Source organism: Haplochromis burtoni, unplaced genomic scaffold, assembly GCF_018398535.1.
Source record: "Haplochromis burtoni strain Fernald_Lab_line unplaced genomic scaffold, NCSU_Asbu1 Contig_61, whole genome shotgun sequence".
In the NCBI taxonomy this organism is placed as follows: Eukaryota; Metazoa; Chordata; class Actinopteri; order Cichliformes; family Cichlidae; genus Haplochromis; species Haplochromis burtoni.
In genome coordinates this window covers 1,823,976-1,840,640 of record NW_024582422.1, presented here as the reverse complement: position 1 = coordinate 1,840,640, position 16,665 = coordinate 1,823,976, and the positions used below count along the sequence as shown (strand labels likewise).

Here is a 16,665-nt window from a genome sequence, read left to right as displayed (position 1 = left end):
TGAAATTTATTCCCTCCCAGATATTCCCAGGTAAACTCTTGGTGGTGTTATTACAAATTGGAAGAATTTAAGAACCACAAAATTTAAAGTGGGGCCACCAAGTGCAGAGGGACATAGTGTGTGAAACCTTCTCTGGCATTAACTTTAACACAATAACTGTGTGCCAGGCATGGTTTTCCATGGCAGAGCAGTAATATGTTGGTGGCTGAGTACTTTTATCCATTTTCTCACTGAATACTCAGTTCTCAAATTTTGAAATCTAGTCCAGTTCTCAAAAGCTGCAAAGGCAGAACTGGCTCCACACTTTTTTTTTAAATTAAAAAAAAAAGAAGCATTGAGCTCCACATCTCCATTTGGTCTCTATGGACCAAATTTACTCTGGTTCTTTGGTTATTTTACTAACAGCTGGGAAGTTTTTAGGGGTTTTGGAGTTAGTAATCACTGATATGATACATCAAAATTTCCAAAGACAGTTTATGAAGTTCATCATGTTTTATTGCAAGAGAAATTCTTAATAAACCCCCAAATTTTAGCAAGAGACAAAAATAACTTTCCTTCAGTTCAATGAGATCAATTAGAATTCATATTAATGATTCTGTCCATTAGCATAAAACTCTCTTTAAAAATCAAAATAAAATGTAAATAGTAAATGAAAGAGACGGCATGATGGCGTATTTCATCAGTTTTAGCCAATATAGAGTACAAGCATGAGCTGTGTGGAAACACAGTCAGCAGAATGATCATTGTAGTTCAGTTTTCTTGGGTAACATAAAGCTCCTTTTAAGTCAAAATAGATACTTTTTTTAGACTTTTTAGGGGTACACAGAAACCCTGTTTGCTATCAAAGACAACGTCAGAAACAGAAGCTGATAGTTCTGCTGATAATGGCACCATGGTCTGACTAAAGGTGAATAAATCCAGACCAAAAACAGGCCCAAGAAGGAAATGACTCTCCTGCTGTCTGTCAGAGCCTCTTCAAGCTGGTTATGATGCAGTGGGAGGGAATGCCCCTGAACGGAAGGCCGCTGTGTGTCATGGTTTCTACACACCCGATCAATCTATGTTCCCCAGCTTACATTTACAGTAAATGAGGAGAAATCCAGATGCAATTCACAAGACATTTATAGCAGGTCCTTATAGCTGCATGTTTATGAGGGAATATTTAACATGTCACTGTGTTCAGTGTGACTGTAAGAGAGCAGGAGATCCCTCAGAGCATTTATCCTGGAATTTGATGTCACTGTGAACCCCCAAGTGGACCAAGAAGATCCTCGCTTTGTAAATGAGGTTGTCAGAGACTAAGATGAGGGCAGAGGCGTTGCACCAACATGCAACTCCAACAAACCCCCACAGACTGCGAGATAAAGACAATAAAGGAGTCCAAAGGCAACAAGGCTGAATGTATAATCAGAGTATTAATGCAGATTTTGTTGAGCGCACCTACTAATGAGGCCACATTTGTGATGTTGTTGTGAAAGCCAAGCAAATTTTAGCCAAAATGTGAGAACTGTTCATCCAAACAAATTAAATTTGACAGAGCCTTTCCTCAGGTTTCTAGTGATACACCTGATAAATGAAAAATGGAGTGGATGAATAGTTTTCAGAAAGAAAAGCAAAGAACATGCATCCATTTCCTCTTCTTCATCTGAAGCTGACTCATGGTGGCAGCAGGTTCTGACTCTTTGGGCTGATACCCAGTCAAACATGCTGGATAAGAGACTTAAAAGGTAAAAACTGTGACTCTTTGTCCGCCAGTACGATGCTCAGTGTGTGTTCTGACCTCTTAATAGAGGAACTAGAGTTCGTCTTCAGGGCTCAATAAAGCTTTATTTGAATATGACACACATACACACATGTATGCTGAGGCCAGTGGAGAAAACAAAGAGTTCAGAGGGCTGTGAACTGATGAGCGACCCTGATGTGTCTGCAGTTGCTGATTATCACTTCATATGGATAAATGTGTTTGTGTGTGTGCATGTGTGTGTGTGTTCTCCTGTGGGACCAAAACTGGAGCAAACAGAGCGGCGTCTTCCTGCTCGCGGCTTCTTCCTGCTCGCGGCTTCTTTCTTAGGTGAGGAAGGCGGTGGTCCGGACACTTTGCAGATAATTGGATTAACAGCGAGGAGCAGAAAAGGTGACGGAGTTTATTCCGCTCAGTGAGCCCACCTGGAAAAAGAGGCAACAAATCTTATTCTGACAAATCAGTGTCGTGGAGAACAAGGAACCAAATACAAAAACCTGCACTGCACTTCATTTCCCCATGTGGCTTTTTTAAAGCTTAAGTGTCAAAAGCCAAATGTTTGGAGCTTCAGTGGAGTTTCACTGTGATCATTTTAAGACATGATAAAGACCTCAGTTGGAGTTAGGAAACAGCAGTGCTTCTTTTTATTGTTATTATAATATTATAATGCATATTCAATGAATTTCATGAATTTTTCATGTAATGAATTTGTTGTAGTTGAAGTGTTTTACATATGTGAATAAATATGCTGACATTATCTTTCTGTTGTTGTTTTAAAAAAATGTAAATCAGTCCTGTGGTTTGCGTTTGAGATGAGCCTCGTTTTTAAACTTTGGTGATTTAAGGTTCTGCTGTGGTATTTTGGCTTTAGCTTTAAATCTTATAAACTATATGTATTAAAGTATGGCTTCACTTGAAATTAGGCTTTGTGAAGTGCATTTAAACTGTGGTTAGTTCACTTACAGTTGGTTATGTTGGTGCCTTTGAGTGCTGATTGGTTTGCATGCCTCACAGGCATTTACTTTTTGCTGTAGTGTACTGCATGCAGTATACAGATACTACTATGTCCATCTTGTTCTACTGGTGCAGACACTCTTATTTTGAAAGTTTAAGTGCTCCTAACTGATACTTACCCATTTCCCCCCCCATTTAAGGTCCCAGGTAAGGTCCTGGCTCCTTCAAAGTAAAAATTTAGTCATGATAATCCTGAAAACAGAAATGAGCGTTCTTCTCAGACAGGGAGATGACAGTAAAGCCTCGTCTCCTGACCAAGATGCCTCCGAGGTGAGGTATTTTCGGCATTTCCAACTGAGGGGAGGCTGCAGGATGGAACCAGGACAAGATGGAGAGATTATTCCTCTCAGCTGGTTTGGGAATGCCTCGTTGTTAGAGAGAGGTGTGTGTCTCTCTGCTGAGACTGCTCCTCCCATGACCCAGACATGGACAAGCAGCAGATAATGGATGGATGGATGGAGTGAACTTTAATCATGCAAATATAGCTCTTAATCTTGACTAAAGGAACTGTTCATATATAAACGTATGTTTTTCATGCAATCACAGAGGATTTTATCACAGCAGCGTAATGTGAGTGTTTAACAGTCTAACTTTCAAAACAAATCAGTGGGTTTTGCAATGAAATGGAAAATGCACTAATAGTTCACATTTACATGGTCTACATCACAAGGAAATGAAAAGGACAGTGTCACTGTGAATTATGGGATGGAATTATGTCCTTTCTTTTCAGAGAAGCTCCAGTGTTTTCTCTGCTAAGGGAGATAATAAAGGAAACATTGAAGCCACCTCAGTCAGCTTCCTAAGCAAAACTAGTCCTTCAACCCTAAGATTCAAGATGAGGCTGAGAGATGTGATCATGTGACCTGATGGACATGCCCACTACTTTGTGGTTTTGTGTGTGTATGTGTGTGCGCATGTGTGTTAGTCCTTTGGGACCTCCTTTTGGGAAGTGGGTCAACCGCTTGGCAAGGCATGCCGGCTCGTTAGCATTGAATGTAAACACACACACACACACACACACACACACACACACACACACACACACACACGCACGCACACACACACACGCACGCACAGAGCCCCTCTGGCTGTAATTGGCAACAATGAAAATTACACACAGGCTAATTAGCAGCTCCTTGACACAGGCAGGAAGCTCGGTGTGTATGGATGAACGCACACTCATCACTAACTGCAGCATAGTTTAGAGACAACAAGGATTTACAGACACTCAGCAACACCTGCTGACAGCGAGGAGGTCCAAACACCTAAAATCAAATTCATCCTGAGCCAGAAAACGAGCTGATTTTATTTAACTTTGATTAAATGTGTCACCAAGTCACATCACTCATAGATTCATTCATTTTAATACATGTCTGTGTGGTTTACTTAAAATGTACACTAGGATGTGCACATGTTTGAGTGTCTCTGAAATCTACACATATGCATATCGGTGTGTTCGTGTTTCAGGAGGAGTTTAAGGAAGTCTGAAAAACAGCTTCATGTCATCAGACATGTGAAGTGTACTTTCAGCATCTTTATGAAACACAACTGTTATATCTGTTCTAGTTATAACCAAATGAGCTAACGAGGTCTTCCTCCAATTTATCTGCAGTGTTAGAGCACCCTCCAGTGGCTACTGACAGCTCAAAAGGTTTTGAATGAATTCTGATAAAACTTTGGAGATTGGGGTGGTGTTAACAATCCATTAAAATTTGGTTTACATCCACTGAGGTCTTCAAGGTCAGCTTAGTGAGTTATTGTTTGAGAACTGACAAAAAAGCCTCATAACTCAGAACCTGTGATTCTTACAAGTGTGGTGTGAAATCTCACCATATAGAAAGTCCCATAGAAAGATTTACAATATCATGCAACATTTGACCTCTGACCTCTTTTTCAAGGTCAATGATTGAGCTGAAGGTCAAAGTAATAATCATCCTAATAATAATAATAATAATCCTATATACAACTATTTAAAACAGTTTTTGCAGTTCTTACTGCAGGCTTGTAACAACATTAAAGTATATAGGGAATCATATATGCAGATTCTAAATATCATGTGATTTTTTACCTCTGCCCTCACTTTTGTTCTTTTGACATTTGTTCTGATCTTATTCAGCTTTACAGATGAAAACCACACAGCGATATTAAAAGTAATGTATTTATTAGAAATTATAACCACCTTGATAGTCCTTTTCATAATCAAAGTCTTCCTCTTCATGGAAACATATAATCCAACCTTGTCATTTATGTTTCCACATCCATTATTCATAATATCCAGTCATCACATTTCCAGTAAAGAGCAGACTCCTGATCGTTTGTATTGTTCTAAGTCGCTGAGTTCTCTTATTATCAGAACTTTCACTTCTTTAGGAGTCTTATCATTACTTTGCAGTTCCTCGGTCATGGTGCTTATATCTTGTTTTGTTTTTCAGGCTACGTGCCTGTTTTGCAATTTCAGCAGTTTTTTTCATTAAATGTTCATTGGAAATACACACCAGTCCTCTTTAGCTTCTTCAAAATGGGCTTTGTTTTACTATCTATACAGAGCATGTGACATGTTGTGATATGATGTCTCTGAATACTCACATTCTTCATTTGGAGAAATTTATCACTTGCTGTTCAAGTGTTTGCAGCTCCTCTGCTGGGGCATCTTCACCGTCTCTACCTCTGCCAGCTGTTGATCTGGTGTAGGTTCAGTGTTACATCTCTAGTCCACTTATGATTAAATACTCATTCTTGTGTATTGTTCAAGGCCCTTGATCCGCTGTTCCAAGCCGTCTATTTTCTTGTCCTTCTCCTTTATCAGGTTTTTTTTAGTTGTTTAATCTCATTTATTAGGACATGTAGCATACCTTGCTGTTTAGCCACTTTGCTCAGTTCGTCCAAAATGAAATTTGGCGATTTCCTGATCTCCTCCGACTCCTCTTCAACTCATGAGTTTGCATTTTTGGTGGCATTTTCAGATCAGTGAGATTGCTATTACCTTCATTAGCGCTGCAATAAAATATCTGTGCATGGGCTCAGGAACACTTCCAGAAACAGCGTCTGTGAGTTGTTTTAAGAAACAACTAAAAACTCATCATCTTAGACTTGCTTTTGTTAAGTCTTTTTTTTAGTGCTCCGTTTTTTAAATTTTATTGTGAAGCACTTCGTTATCCTTGTCTTGAAAGGTGCCATATAAATAAAATGCAGCTTACTCCTGAGCTACGACCGCCATCCATGTGGAAGTAAGCTGGAGGCTACGCACCCAATCAGACATCAGGCTGAAGCCTGGCTGCGCACTAAACTTGTGAATGTCTGAGTATTTTTTAAATTCTTCTTCTGTGCATCTCAAACAGGTGAAGATTCTTATCAAATGCCACACAGACTCACAGAGGCCCCAAACAAGACTCTGAATCCAGGATAAAGCAGTTCAGTGAATGTTGTGCTGAAAGTGTGGAGGTGGATCAGAGTTTCAGAGGAGACTCTGTAGAAGGACAGAGTGCCAGAAGGACAGTCCACATACACTCCTACTCTGTTAGAGACAGAGGAGGAGGATGAGATGGATGTTTGTCTGTTGTTGTGCCTGACAGAATGAGGACCATCATCTGTACAATACAAACTCCAGGACTGATCATTCCATCCAAACAAACAATGTTTAGCATTTTCTTTCCTTCTGATTCTTCTGTAACTCACTGATATATAAACGTTTCCTCTCCACTCGACCTCCCAGTAACAGCGACCAGTCAGACCATCTCTACACAATAGTTGAGGATGGAAGTCAAATCTGTCTGGATGATCAGGATATGACTGATCCTCCTCCACACGTGTCACCTTCCTGTTGTTGTCAGACAGTTTGAGGTTTGTGTTCACTGTGTTTGTGTCGAATGTGAGTTGACAGGAATCTGATGGAGAGAACAAACACAGTCCAGTTGCAGTTATTGATCCATCATCTGTTCATTGATTGACACTTTGATGATGACTCTTGACATCAGAGATGTGAACTTTGTTTTCATGAATCACATTAAAAACACACTTACACTTCCTCAGACCTGGTCTCAACCATCGGACTCCAGCAGGCTCCACCCTGAAAGGAGGAGGGGGTCAGACCAGCACAGTCTCTTTCAGCACGCACACATGGACATTACATCGCTCTCATACACATGCTGTTAGACACTGATGAAGTCTGTATGACAGAAAGTGAAAGCTTACATTGAAAGCTCAGGACACTGGATGAGAGACCCTGAGTTAGATCAGTCTCTGGAAAGATAATTAAAGCCTCATTATACTGACTAATACCAAATTAAAAAAGTTCCTGATCAAAACCTCCAAAAGTTTATTTTGTTCATCTGGATGTAGCGTTTTCAGTGGGAGAAACGTTTCAACATTTTCAAACCCCAAAACACGCTGCACCAAAAATATGCAAATTATATGTTACATGGTTGGATGTTAAGAAGAAAATTTTTTTGATCATGCAATTTATTGAAAACAACACTTCCTGCATATTTCAGATTAGCTTTTTATTGTGGGCAGTCTAAGGCACACCTGTGCAATATTCATGCTTTCTAATCAGCACCTTGACATGCCACACCTGTGAGGTGTGATGGATTATCTCGGCAAATGAGAAGTTCTCACTAACACAGATTTAGACAGATTTGTGAACAATATTTGATAATAATGGGTCCTTTGTGTATGTAGAAAATGTTTCAGATCTTTAAGTTCAGCTCATGAAAAATGGGAGCAAAAATAAAAGTGTTGCGTTTATATTTTTGTTTAGTGTATGTTGTGTAATAAGATTATCATTTGGTTGCCTTAAGTTTAGTTATGTTTCACGTATGTCTTCCTTATTAGTCTGTCATGTTTCTTGTCTTCTTGTCCATGTTGTCATGTCTGCGTTCCATGCCGTTTCCTGTTTTATTGTGTTTTGCTTCCCCTTGTCTTGTTAGGTCTGATTTGTTCCAGCTGTGTTCCCACCTATTCCCCATCCCCCCATTATCTGATTGTGTACTAGCCTTCTGTCTTCCTTTGTTCAGTGTCAGGCCATCTTTTGTCTTTTGCGCCATATTTCTATGTTCCAGGTATCTTTGTATCCATGCCAAGTTTCATGTTTTTTTTCATGTTTTTGTTTTTTATGTTTATCTTTAGTTTCCTCGGTTTAGGTTATTGTTTATTCTTGTCTTTGTTTGCCTTATATATTACTTTCTTCATTTCTTCATCAGCCACATTAAACGGCTCGCTTTTTGTTAATACTCAAATTTTGGTTCCACGTTCCTCTGTGTCTGCATTTTGGGTCCACTCTTCATAAATTCAAACAGTCTGCTTCGGCTCACTGTGACAAATGAATTATAAATATTATATCGATATTGGAGCAAAATTTATATATAAAAAAAAAAAGCTCCTTGATGAGTGAAGAAATTTCTCCTATTTCCTCGAGTGTCTCTTTCTCCATTGCCAGGCACTTTGGCTGCCAAAGGCCACTTCATACCTGAGTATGTCCAGTTGGAGCTGCTTCAGCAGCTTCACCCCTGCCTCTCCTGGATCATTGTAGCTCAGGTCGAGCTCTCTCAGGGTGGAATGGTTGGAGTTCAGCACTGAGATAAGAACAGTACAACCTTCTTCTGTGATCAAGCAGCCTGACAATCTGCAGACAGCACATGTGACAGATACTATAAGAGAACAGTGACGCAGTCAAATAGCGAGAAACAATACCTCCATTTAACAAATATGTGATCGATTGAAGCGCAGAGTTAGCTTTAACAGAGATATTTTGAGCTAAAAGTTTATTTGTTCAATTAATGAAACTATTAAAGTAAGAATTAGGACAAGCCCTACACAAAGTAGAACTGATGCTCATATGAGTGTCATTAGTTTTGTAGGGATTTAAGCACTACTTAAAAAGTTGACCAGATAATTACTCTCAATGAAAAAGCCTGGTGTAAATTACTAGCTGAAAATGTGAACATCTGTAATAAATTACATCAAATTAAAAACAACAAATCGATGCTACACAGTCTGTGTGAAAAGAAATCCTGTTATTAGATAAAGTTTTAATAATATAGCAGAATATAGCAGAATAAATCAACAATAGTCCTGGTTAGCCATGGTTAGCCACATAGGTTAGCATTGAATATGATTTAAATGGACTTTATATGCAAAGTTTGAAGAATCCTGACCTGAATATTTCCAGTTTACAGTATGGACTCTCTAGTCCACCACACAGTGTTTTCACTCCCGAGTCCTTCAGGTCATTATTATTCAGGTCCAGCTCTCTCAGACTAGAGGAGTGGGAGCTGAGAACTGAGGATAGAGTGTCACAGATTCTGTCCGAGAGGTTACAACCACTTAGTCTGTTGAGACAACAAGAGGTAAAAAACCCCAAACAAACACACAAACCAAAATAAACAAACAAACAAACAAAAAAACGTTAAAATGTGCAGTCTATACTGATTATTAACTGTGCACATGCTAAATCCTTGCTGGTCTATTCCAAATATCCTTAAGACATTTTATTATTTATACACTTTGTGCATTATTTGTACAAAATAAAATTTATATTTTTTAACATCCGACTAAATCACAGTGACGTATTTATGGTCATTTTATACTTTATACTTCATTTTTATTGCAATAATATTAACCCTCTGGGGTCCAGGGTATAACTGGCCGTTTTTGACTACTTTTGATTTTACCTCTATATTTCACCTTTAAAAACTGTTTATCTTGCCTTATTTTGTATCATTATTTTCAGCACAACCTCAAATATTTGAAATTTGAGTTATTTTTTCATTTTGGCATACTATATTAGCACAATTGATCTAAATTCAGACAAAAAAATTTATCTGAGTAGAAAAAAGTTATATTTTTTACTGTAAAACCCACAAACATGTTTAACGAATCATTTTCATAACTTGAAATGCAAATAGAAATTGTACATTTCTAAAAAATATGCACAAGTTTTGCAAACAACAAAGTTATATGGTACTTTTTACCTAAAAATGCAGCCAAGGCCTCAGGCGTTTTTTATATAACCATTTAAATCTATTTACAGAACAATCATGTGTGCTGCATCAGATGAGAAGGCACACAAATTATTTGTGCGAGTCCAAAAAACTAGTTTGTGTTCAGTATAAAACAGAGGAGAACACCACAGGCCTAAACCCTGCAGGTCTGACAGCAGGAGGTGCATCAGTCCTGTTTTCCATGTGCGTTTACACTGGAATCTGCATTTGATGGCTTTTTTGGAGCAAATGTGACATTCAGCAGTATAACTGACACACAATACAAGACAATAACTACACAACACACTAACTCTAGCCTCCAAACACGCTAAACGTCACTAATGTCTCACATATGAAAACTCGCTCTCTCTCTTTCTTTTACTCGCCCGCTTTCCGTCGCAGGTGTCACTCCTAAAACTTCCCCTTCTCCCTAAACAACCAAGTGCCGCATGGTAAACTCTAACACCAATAGGGAAGGGGTGTTTTTTTCTTTTTTTCACTCGCAAGTGGCGAGTGTTTGCTAGCGCTGTCTGTAGAAAACACAGTTTTTACCGTTCTTCCCGCTGTAAACACCACTGTTTTGTTCAGAAAAAACATTGCGTGTATTTTTTATCATAACCCTGGCTTTACGTGGCCCATTGACACAATTCAAAAACTGGTATATCGTTTGAAGTCCGTACTCTCGACCCAAATTGAAATGGAGACTGAGTCGCAACATCTTGTAGCTGTGTCGTCTTAAATTGGTCATGTGATTTTGATGCGCCGGTGCGTCTGTCGACTCCAGAGGGTGAATACAATAATAATCAATTGATTGTAATTTAATTGCAATAAATTGTTTTACCTGTATAACAAAGTTAAAGTCTAAAGTTGAGAACTGAAATACAAATTATTTGCATGCACTAAGGCTGGGCGATTGGAGGAATATATCGACTATTGACAAAAAAAGCTCAATCGTTTTTACAAGGGTGATTTATTTATTTATTTGCTAATAATGTTGGCTGAAGCTAACAGAAGCAGTCAACAGAAACAAATAATAGCGCTGTTTTAACGTCACCCTCCTTCAGCTGTGAGCAAATGCACCCTCCTTAGAGTGCTGGAGCGATTTACTCAAATAAGAGAAAGAAAGAACAGCAGTAGCCTATGTTAAAAAAAACCAAAAGCATTTTATCAAATAAAAAAACCCACTATGGTGGGGAAGGAAACAAAGAGAAACTGGCTTATTTTTTCCACTATAACCGTGTTTACAGGCATTTCCAGTGTTTATCTGTTTTACACACTCGACCAAACAACTCTTCACTGAGGTAACAGTCTATTTCTATCTGTGCCTTTTCCTCCAGTGTGCAATTTGGCAATTACTTTGTCCATGTTTGGACTTCATCTGTGTTCTAAACGCGCAAATCAATATGTGCATCATTACATTGCTCTGCCCATCAAAAAGTCTGTGCATACGTGAATATATCACCTGCATCGGTTGGAAGTTTTTTTTACATATCGCCCAACCTAAGCATGTTCTTTGGAAATAGCGGTTCAAAGTAATGCAGTCCACTTTCAATCCTCCTTGTCCATATCATTAAAAGCAGCCAAATATAGTAATAAAACATTAGCAGCTTAGTCATTTGTAAAGTAGTAAACCAGTACAAAAAACAACAAAAAAACAACAACAAAACAAACCCCTCCCAAAACACTTGGCATGGCTTGTTATCCAGAGGTGGTGGGGAACATATGAATCCTCAAAACATACCCTCTGCTTATTCGGTTCGCATTTATATTCATAAGCATATGGACAAATAGGCTGCGTGAGACTACGAAGCTACAGATTCACAAACCCTTCACTTATTTCTTGTTCACGTTCAAGTAGAATTCCTGTAATGAGCTAAATGAAAAAGGCTACTTTATGTGTGACTGTAAGAAAAACTTTCAAAATCATCTTCCTCTATCAGACACTGTGGCTGCAAACAGCCTCTGCACACCTGAGTGTGTCCAGTCGGAGCTGCTTCAGCATCTTCACCCCTGCCTCTCCTGGATTATTGTAGCTCAGGTCGAGCTCTCTCAGGTGGTAATGGTTGGAGTTCAGTGCTGATGTCAGAGCACTACAACCTTCTTCTGTGACTGAGCAACTTGACAATCTGCAGACAGCATACATGACAGAAACTATTAAACAATTAGAAAAAATTGAACTGGTGCTCACGTGGTAAATGGTAAATGTACTGGTTCTTAGATAGCGCTTGTCTACTCTACCTGAACTCTCAAAGTGCTTCATGAGTGTCATTTCTTTAATTAAAGAGAAAAAAAAGATCCTAAACAGACCACATGAAAAGAAAGTAGTGAGAAAGTCCTGATAATTTAATATGTAATATCTAGGATCTCAACTAGAACAATTTTACACATATCATGAAAGATTTGAAGAATCGTAACCTAAGTTTTTCCAGTTTAGAGTGTGGACCCTCAAGTCCCCCAGACAGTACTTTCACTCCGGAGTCTTTCAGGTTGTTGTTACTCAGGTCCAGCTCTCTCAGACAAGAGGAACGGGAGCTGAGTAGTGAGGATAGAGTTTCACAGATTCTGTCTGAGAGGTTACATCCACCAAGTCTGAGGAGACAACAATGGACAAGAAAATAATAATATGTGACTGCACAGCATGAACTTTTGATTATACATGGACTATATAAATCATCAACTTAACACATGCTAAATCGTTACCAGTTTACCCTAAGAAACCCGATGACACAATGAGCTTATACATTAAGTGCAGCTTCTAATTGGCACATAAATCTTACATCAAACTAGACAGCACACAACTGTGCTAAACAGAATAACAAAAACAGTGTGTTTAAATCATGAAAACTTTATGACTTACAGCGCTATGCTGGAGCATTTAATCACTGGCAGGAGGCTTAGGAAAGCCTTCTCTGAAGCAGAGTATTTCTTCAGGTCAAACACAAACAGATCTTTTTCTGATGATAATAAGATAAAGACCAGAGCTGACCACTGAGCAGGAGACAGTTTATCAGCAGCGAGACTTCCTGATCTCAGGGACTGTTGGATCTCCTCCAATATAGAATGTTCATTTAGTTCATTAAGACAGTGAAACAGGTTGATGCTTTTCTCTGCAGATAGATTTCCACTGAGCCTCTCCTTTATGTGTTGAACTGTTTCCAGATTGGTCTGTGAGCTACATCCTGTCTGTTCTAGCAGCCCATGTAAAAGACTTTGATTGGTCTGAAGTGAAAGACCCAGGAGGAAGCGGAGGAACAAGTCCAGTTTTCCGTTTGAACTCTGTAAAGCCTTATTCACAGCACCCTTGTACAAGCAAGTGTCTGCAGATTCTTCTTCTTGCAAATTCTGGGTGGTTTCCTGTTGCTTTTCCAGTAAATTCACTCCAGAGTTGATGAAAGTCAGATGGACATGAAGAGCAGCCAGAAACTCCTGAACACTCAGATGGATGAAGCAGAACACCTTGTTCTGGTACAGTCCTCTCTCCTCTTTAAAGATCTGTGTGAACACTCCTGAGTACACTGACGCGGCGCTGATATCGATGCCACAGTCTGTCAGGTCTGATTCATAGAAGATCAGGTTGTCTCCTTGCAGCTGCTCAAAAGCCAGTTTTCCCAGAGACTCAACCATCTGTTTGCTCTCTGGACTCCAGGGTGGATCTGTCTCCATTCCTCCATCATACTTGACCTTCTTCACTTTTGCCTGAACCACCAAGAAGTGGATGTACATCTCAGTCAGGGTTGTAGGTAGTGCTGTCCTTGTTTCCTCTTTTCTCTTCTTCCCCACATCCTCCAGAACTGTAGCAGCGATCCAGCAGAAGACTGGGATGTGACACATGATGTGAAGGCTTTGTGATGTCTTGATGTGGGAGATGATCCTGCTGGCTTGCTCCTCATCTCTGAATCTCTTCCTGAAGTACTCCTCCTTCTGTGGGTCAGTGAACCCCCTCACCTCTGTTACCATGTCAATATACCCAGGTGGGATTTGATTGGCTGCTGCAGGTCGTGTGGTTATCCAGAGGTGAGCAGAGGGAAGCAGGTTCCCTCTGATGAGGTTAGTTAGCAGCACATCTACTGAGGTGGACTTAGTGGGGTCTGTCAGGATTTTAGTTTTGTGGAAGTCCAGAGGAAGTCGACACTCATCGAGGCCATCAAAAATTAAGACAACCTGGAAGTCTTCAAAGCTGCAGATTCCTACTTCTTTAGTTTTGGTAAAGAAGTGATGAACAAGTTCCAGCAGGCTAAAGTTTTTCTCTTTCAGCACATTCAGCTCTCTGAAAGTGAATGGAAATATGAACTTGATGTCCTGGTTGGTTTTGTCTTCAGCCCAGTCTAGGGTGTATTTCTGTGTTAGGACTGTTTTCCCAATGCCAGCCACTCCCTTTGTCAGCACTGTTCTGATTGGTTCATCTCTTCCAGGTGAGGCTTTAAAGATGTCTTCTTGTCTGATTGTTGTTTCTGGTCCATCTGGTTTTCGTCTCCTGGATGTTGTTTCAATCTGTCTGACCTCATGCTCATCATTGACTTCTGCAGACCCTTCTGTGATGTACAGCTCTGTGTAGATCTGATTCAGAATGGTTGGATTTCCTGCTTTAGCGATCCCCTCAAACAGACACTGGAACTTCTTCTTCAGTTGAGATTTAAGATTATGTTGACAAACTGGAGCAAATCTGCCTGAAAACAGACAATATGTTACCTGATTAAGTTATATATTAAATATCCCACCATTTAATTCTTCTAAAGAATGAGTGTTTACATATGTGCTGGTGTAATCCTTCAGACATTAGTAAATGTCTTAGTATAACCAGCAGCTTCTATGTTTAGAAAAATCCTCTTACTGCTCAGCAGACGGTCAGCCAGCTCATACTGCTTCATTCCTCTCAGAAACTGCAGTGTGATCTTTATAAATGCCTCTCTGTTGGTACGCCTTTGCTCTTCATCCTCACACTCCAAAATCTCCTTATCCTCCGTCTGGCAGTTTAAGCATTCTGAATAATCTGGATACAGAACTGTCTGGATCTTCTTTAACTCATTCTTCACAAAAGTGATGATTTTCTCCTCCAGGAGCTGGAACAGAAATTTATATGAATGACTCAATAAATCTGAAATCATAGATACAAACATCAGAACCATGTTGAAAACAATTACAATCCAGCTGGAATTAAAATCTGTTTTATTTATACATCATTCCAGGGCTTCGTGTGGTGTCAGTTTGCTGTTTTTAGATCCCCCTTAAAAGCTGAATAAATTAACTTTAGACCTTGGTGATGGAGGAAAATGTCTCAGGGAATGTTAAGATTCCTGCTGAGCACTGCAGATCTGCATACACCATTTCTTTTGTTTTGCACTCAATGCTGCATTCATGTGGGCATTCACACCCATCAATCTGGGAAGAGTTTTAAAGCAAGTTGAAAACAATTTGAAGGCCATCATCCTAAAGATTATTCACAAGTGGAAAATAATAAGTCAGTTGCTAGTCTTCCAAGGTGTGGATGTCGCGGCAAACCTGGTTAGACTGTACAATTCTCAAAGAAACAGCAAAAAAAACACAAGAGCTAAAGAGTTGAAGTTTATGACAGTACATTTAGAAAAAGGAGAAACAAATATTGCAAGTTTAGAAGGGTTGTCAGGAGAAAGCTCTCCTTTCTGAGAAGAAAACAGCACAGCTTAGGTTTGTAAAGCTGCATCCAAACAAACCACAAGACTCTGAATGGATGACACCAAAGTGGAGACCTTTGGTCATACCACACAATTTTGTGAAAAAACACAGGATCAGCACTAAGGAGCCGAACCCCAACCCTGAAAAACAAACAAATCCCATAATCAAACCTCCACTAAACTTTACATTTGGCACAGTGCAGTCAGACTTTCATTTCCAGTTGCTTCCACTTTATTATAATACAACTTTCTGTAACGATTTAAAAGTATTTTTTAAATAAAACTAACAAGTGGTTTAGAAATATTAGAGCTTGAAATACAATGTAAATACCATACAGTTATATTTTTGCTGCTGCACCATCTGAATTTTGAAGCTATTTTCAAAAATAGTCACGCTTTTTGCTTCTGTGTTTGGTTGTAAGAACATGCATAAAATTTTTAAGAAATGACTGTGAACAGATGTAAAGTACTGTTTGTATATTTACAGACCATAAATATGGAGTCCAGGTGTGCTTGATGCTCCTGGGGAGGCTGATCACTGGGAACCTCTGAGGTATTCTTGTTCTCTCTGTAGAGATGAATAAATAAGAGAGAAAAAAAGACTTCTCAGAAAAACTATTTTACAATCCCACCTTCCTAATTAAGAGGAAAGGAAAACCATGTAATCATGTTTTACCAGTGTTAGAATTTTTTACAGTGATGATTTGAATTGTTGAATGATTTGTTTTAGCTTGATTACCAGCAGCTAAGACAGATGTTCATATAAGATAGAATCACGGCACTGATGGACTTCTTTGAGACATTAATAATTGATTTGTGGCTACTAGGTGCAAAATAGTCTCTTGGACTTTACCTAAGCCATCAAGAAAGAAACCTATAAGTGATTTGTGGCTTAGATTTTAACTTCAAAGGCTTCTAAAACAAAGGCTGCCAGTAAAATGGCAAAAGCCCCATAGCCCTTTGTTCGGTGGCTAAATGGTGGGGCAATTAGGAGCAGCTGGTTAAAAAAAAAAAAGAGTCTCTATTGACATCCAATTCTTAATAGCAGTAAGGGCTGCCTCCACTTAGCAAGACCTGATGCCACTCGACTGGTTGTTACCAACATTGTTTTCTGAGCCAAAGTACAAAGTTTACACCTGCTGGACCAGCTTTCTGACAGAAAAGCCTCTTACATCAGCGGTTAGGTTTTTGAAAGTTTACTGAAAAAATAAAAATATATACAGATATAGATTACCTTTCCACAGCAGAGTTTTGTCCTTTAAAATTAGCACCAATACTCTTT

The 16,665-nt window shown here is 39.1% G+C and overlaps 1 protein-coding gene across 2 annotated transcripts; it reads right to left on the bottom strand.

Annotated features, from left to right (window-relative positions):
* Positions 1-593: 593 nt before the first annotated feature.
* Positions 594-16,650, bottom strand: LOC102294532 (NACHT, LRR and PYD domains-containing protein 12-like). 2 transcript variants are annotated; one of them, XM_042221158.1, is made up of 10 exons: positions 16,618-16,650; positions 15,873-15,951; positions 14,564-14,792; positions 12,590-14,399; positions 12,148-12,321; positions 11,703-11,858; positions 8,908-9,081; positions 8,220-8,375; positions 6,947-6,994; positions 6,775-6,821 (listed from the first exon to the last, which is right to left on the bottom strand). In XM_042221158.1, the coding sequence occupies exons 2-9, from the start codon at positions 15,873-15,875 to the stop codon at positions 6,988-6,990; spliced, it is 2,709 nt and encodes a 902-aa protein (XP_042077092.1). In that variant the 5' UTR covers positions 15,876-15,951; positions 16,618-16,650; the 3' UTR covers positions 6,775-6,821; positions 6,947-6,987. The 2 variants fall into 2 exon arrangements, with proteins under 2 accessions (XP_005923090.3, XP_042077092.1); XM_005923028.3 differs by lacking the exons at positions 6,947-6,994; positions 14,564-14,792; positions 15,873-15,951; positions 16,618-16,650 and adding an exon at positions 594-6,639 and having other exon boundaries at positions 12,590-13,632.
* Positions 16,651-16,665: the final 15 nt, after the last annotated feature.

Excerpts from the sequence above, each read along its gene's own strand:
- LOC102294532 (XM_042221158.1), bottom strand. Across the intron at positions 11,859-12,147 it reads TCTAAACTGGAAAAACTTAG|ATTGTCAAGTTGCTCAGTCA; the intron begins GTTACGATTCTT and ends TGCTGTCTGCAG. Across the intron at positions 9,082-11,702 it reads CTCCGACTGGACACACTCAG|ACTAAGTGGTTGTAACCTCT; the intron begins GTGTGCAGAGGC and ends TTGTCTCAACAG.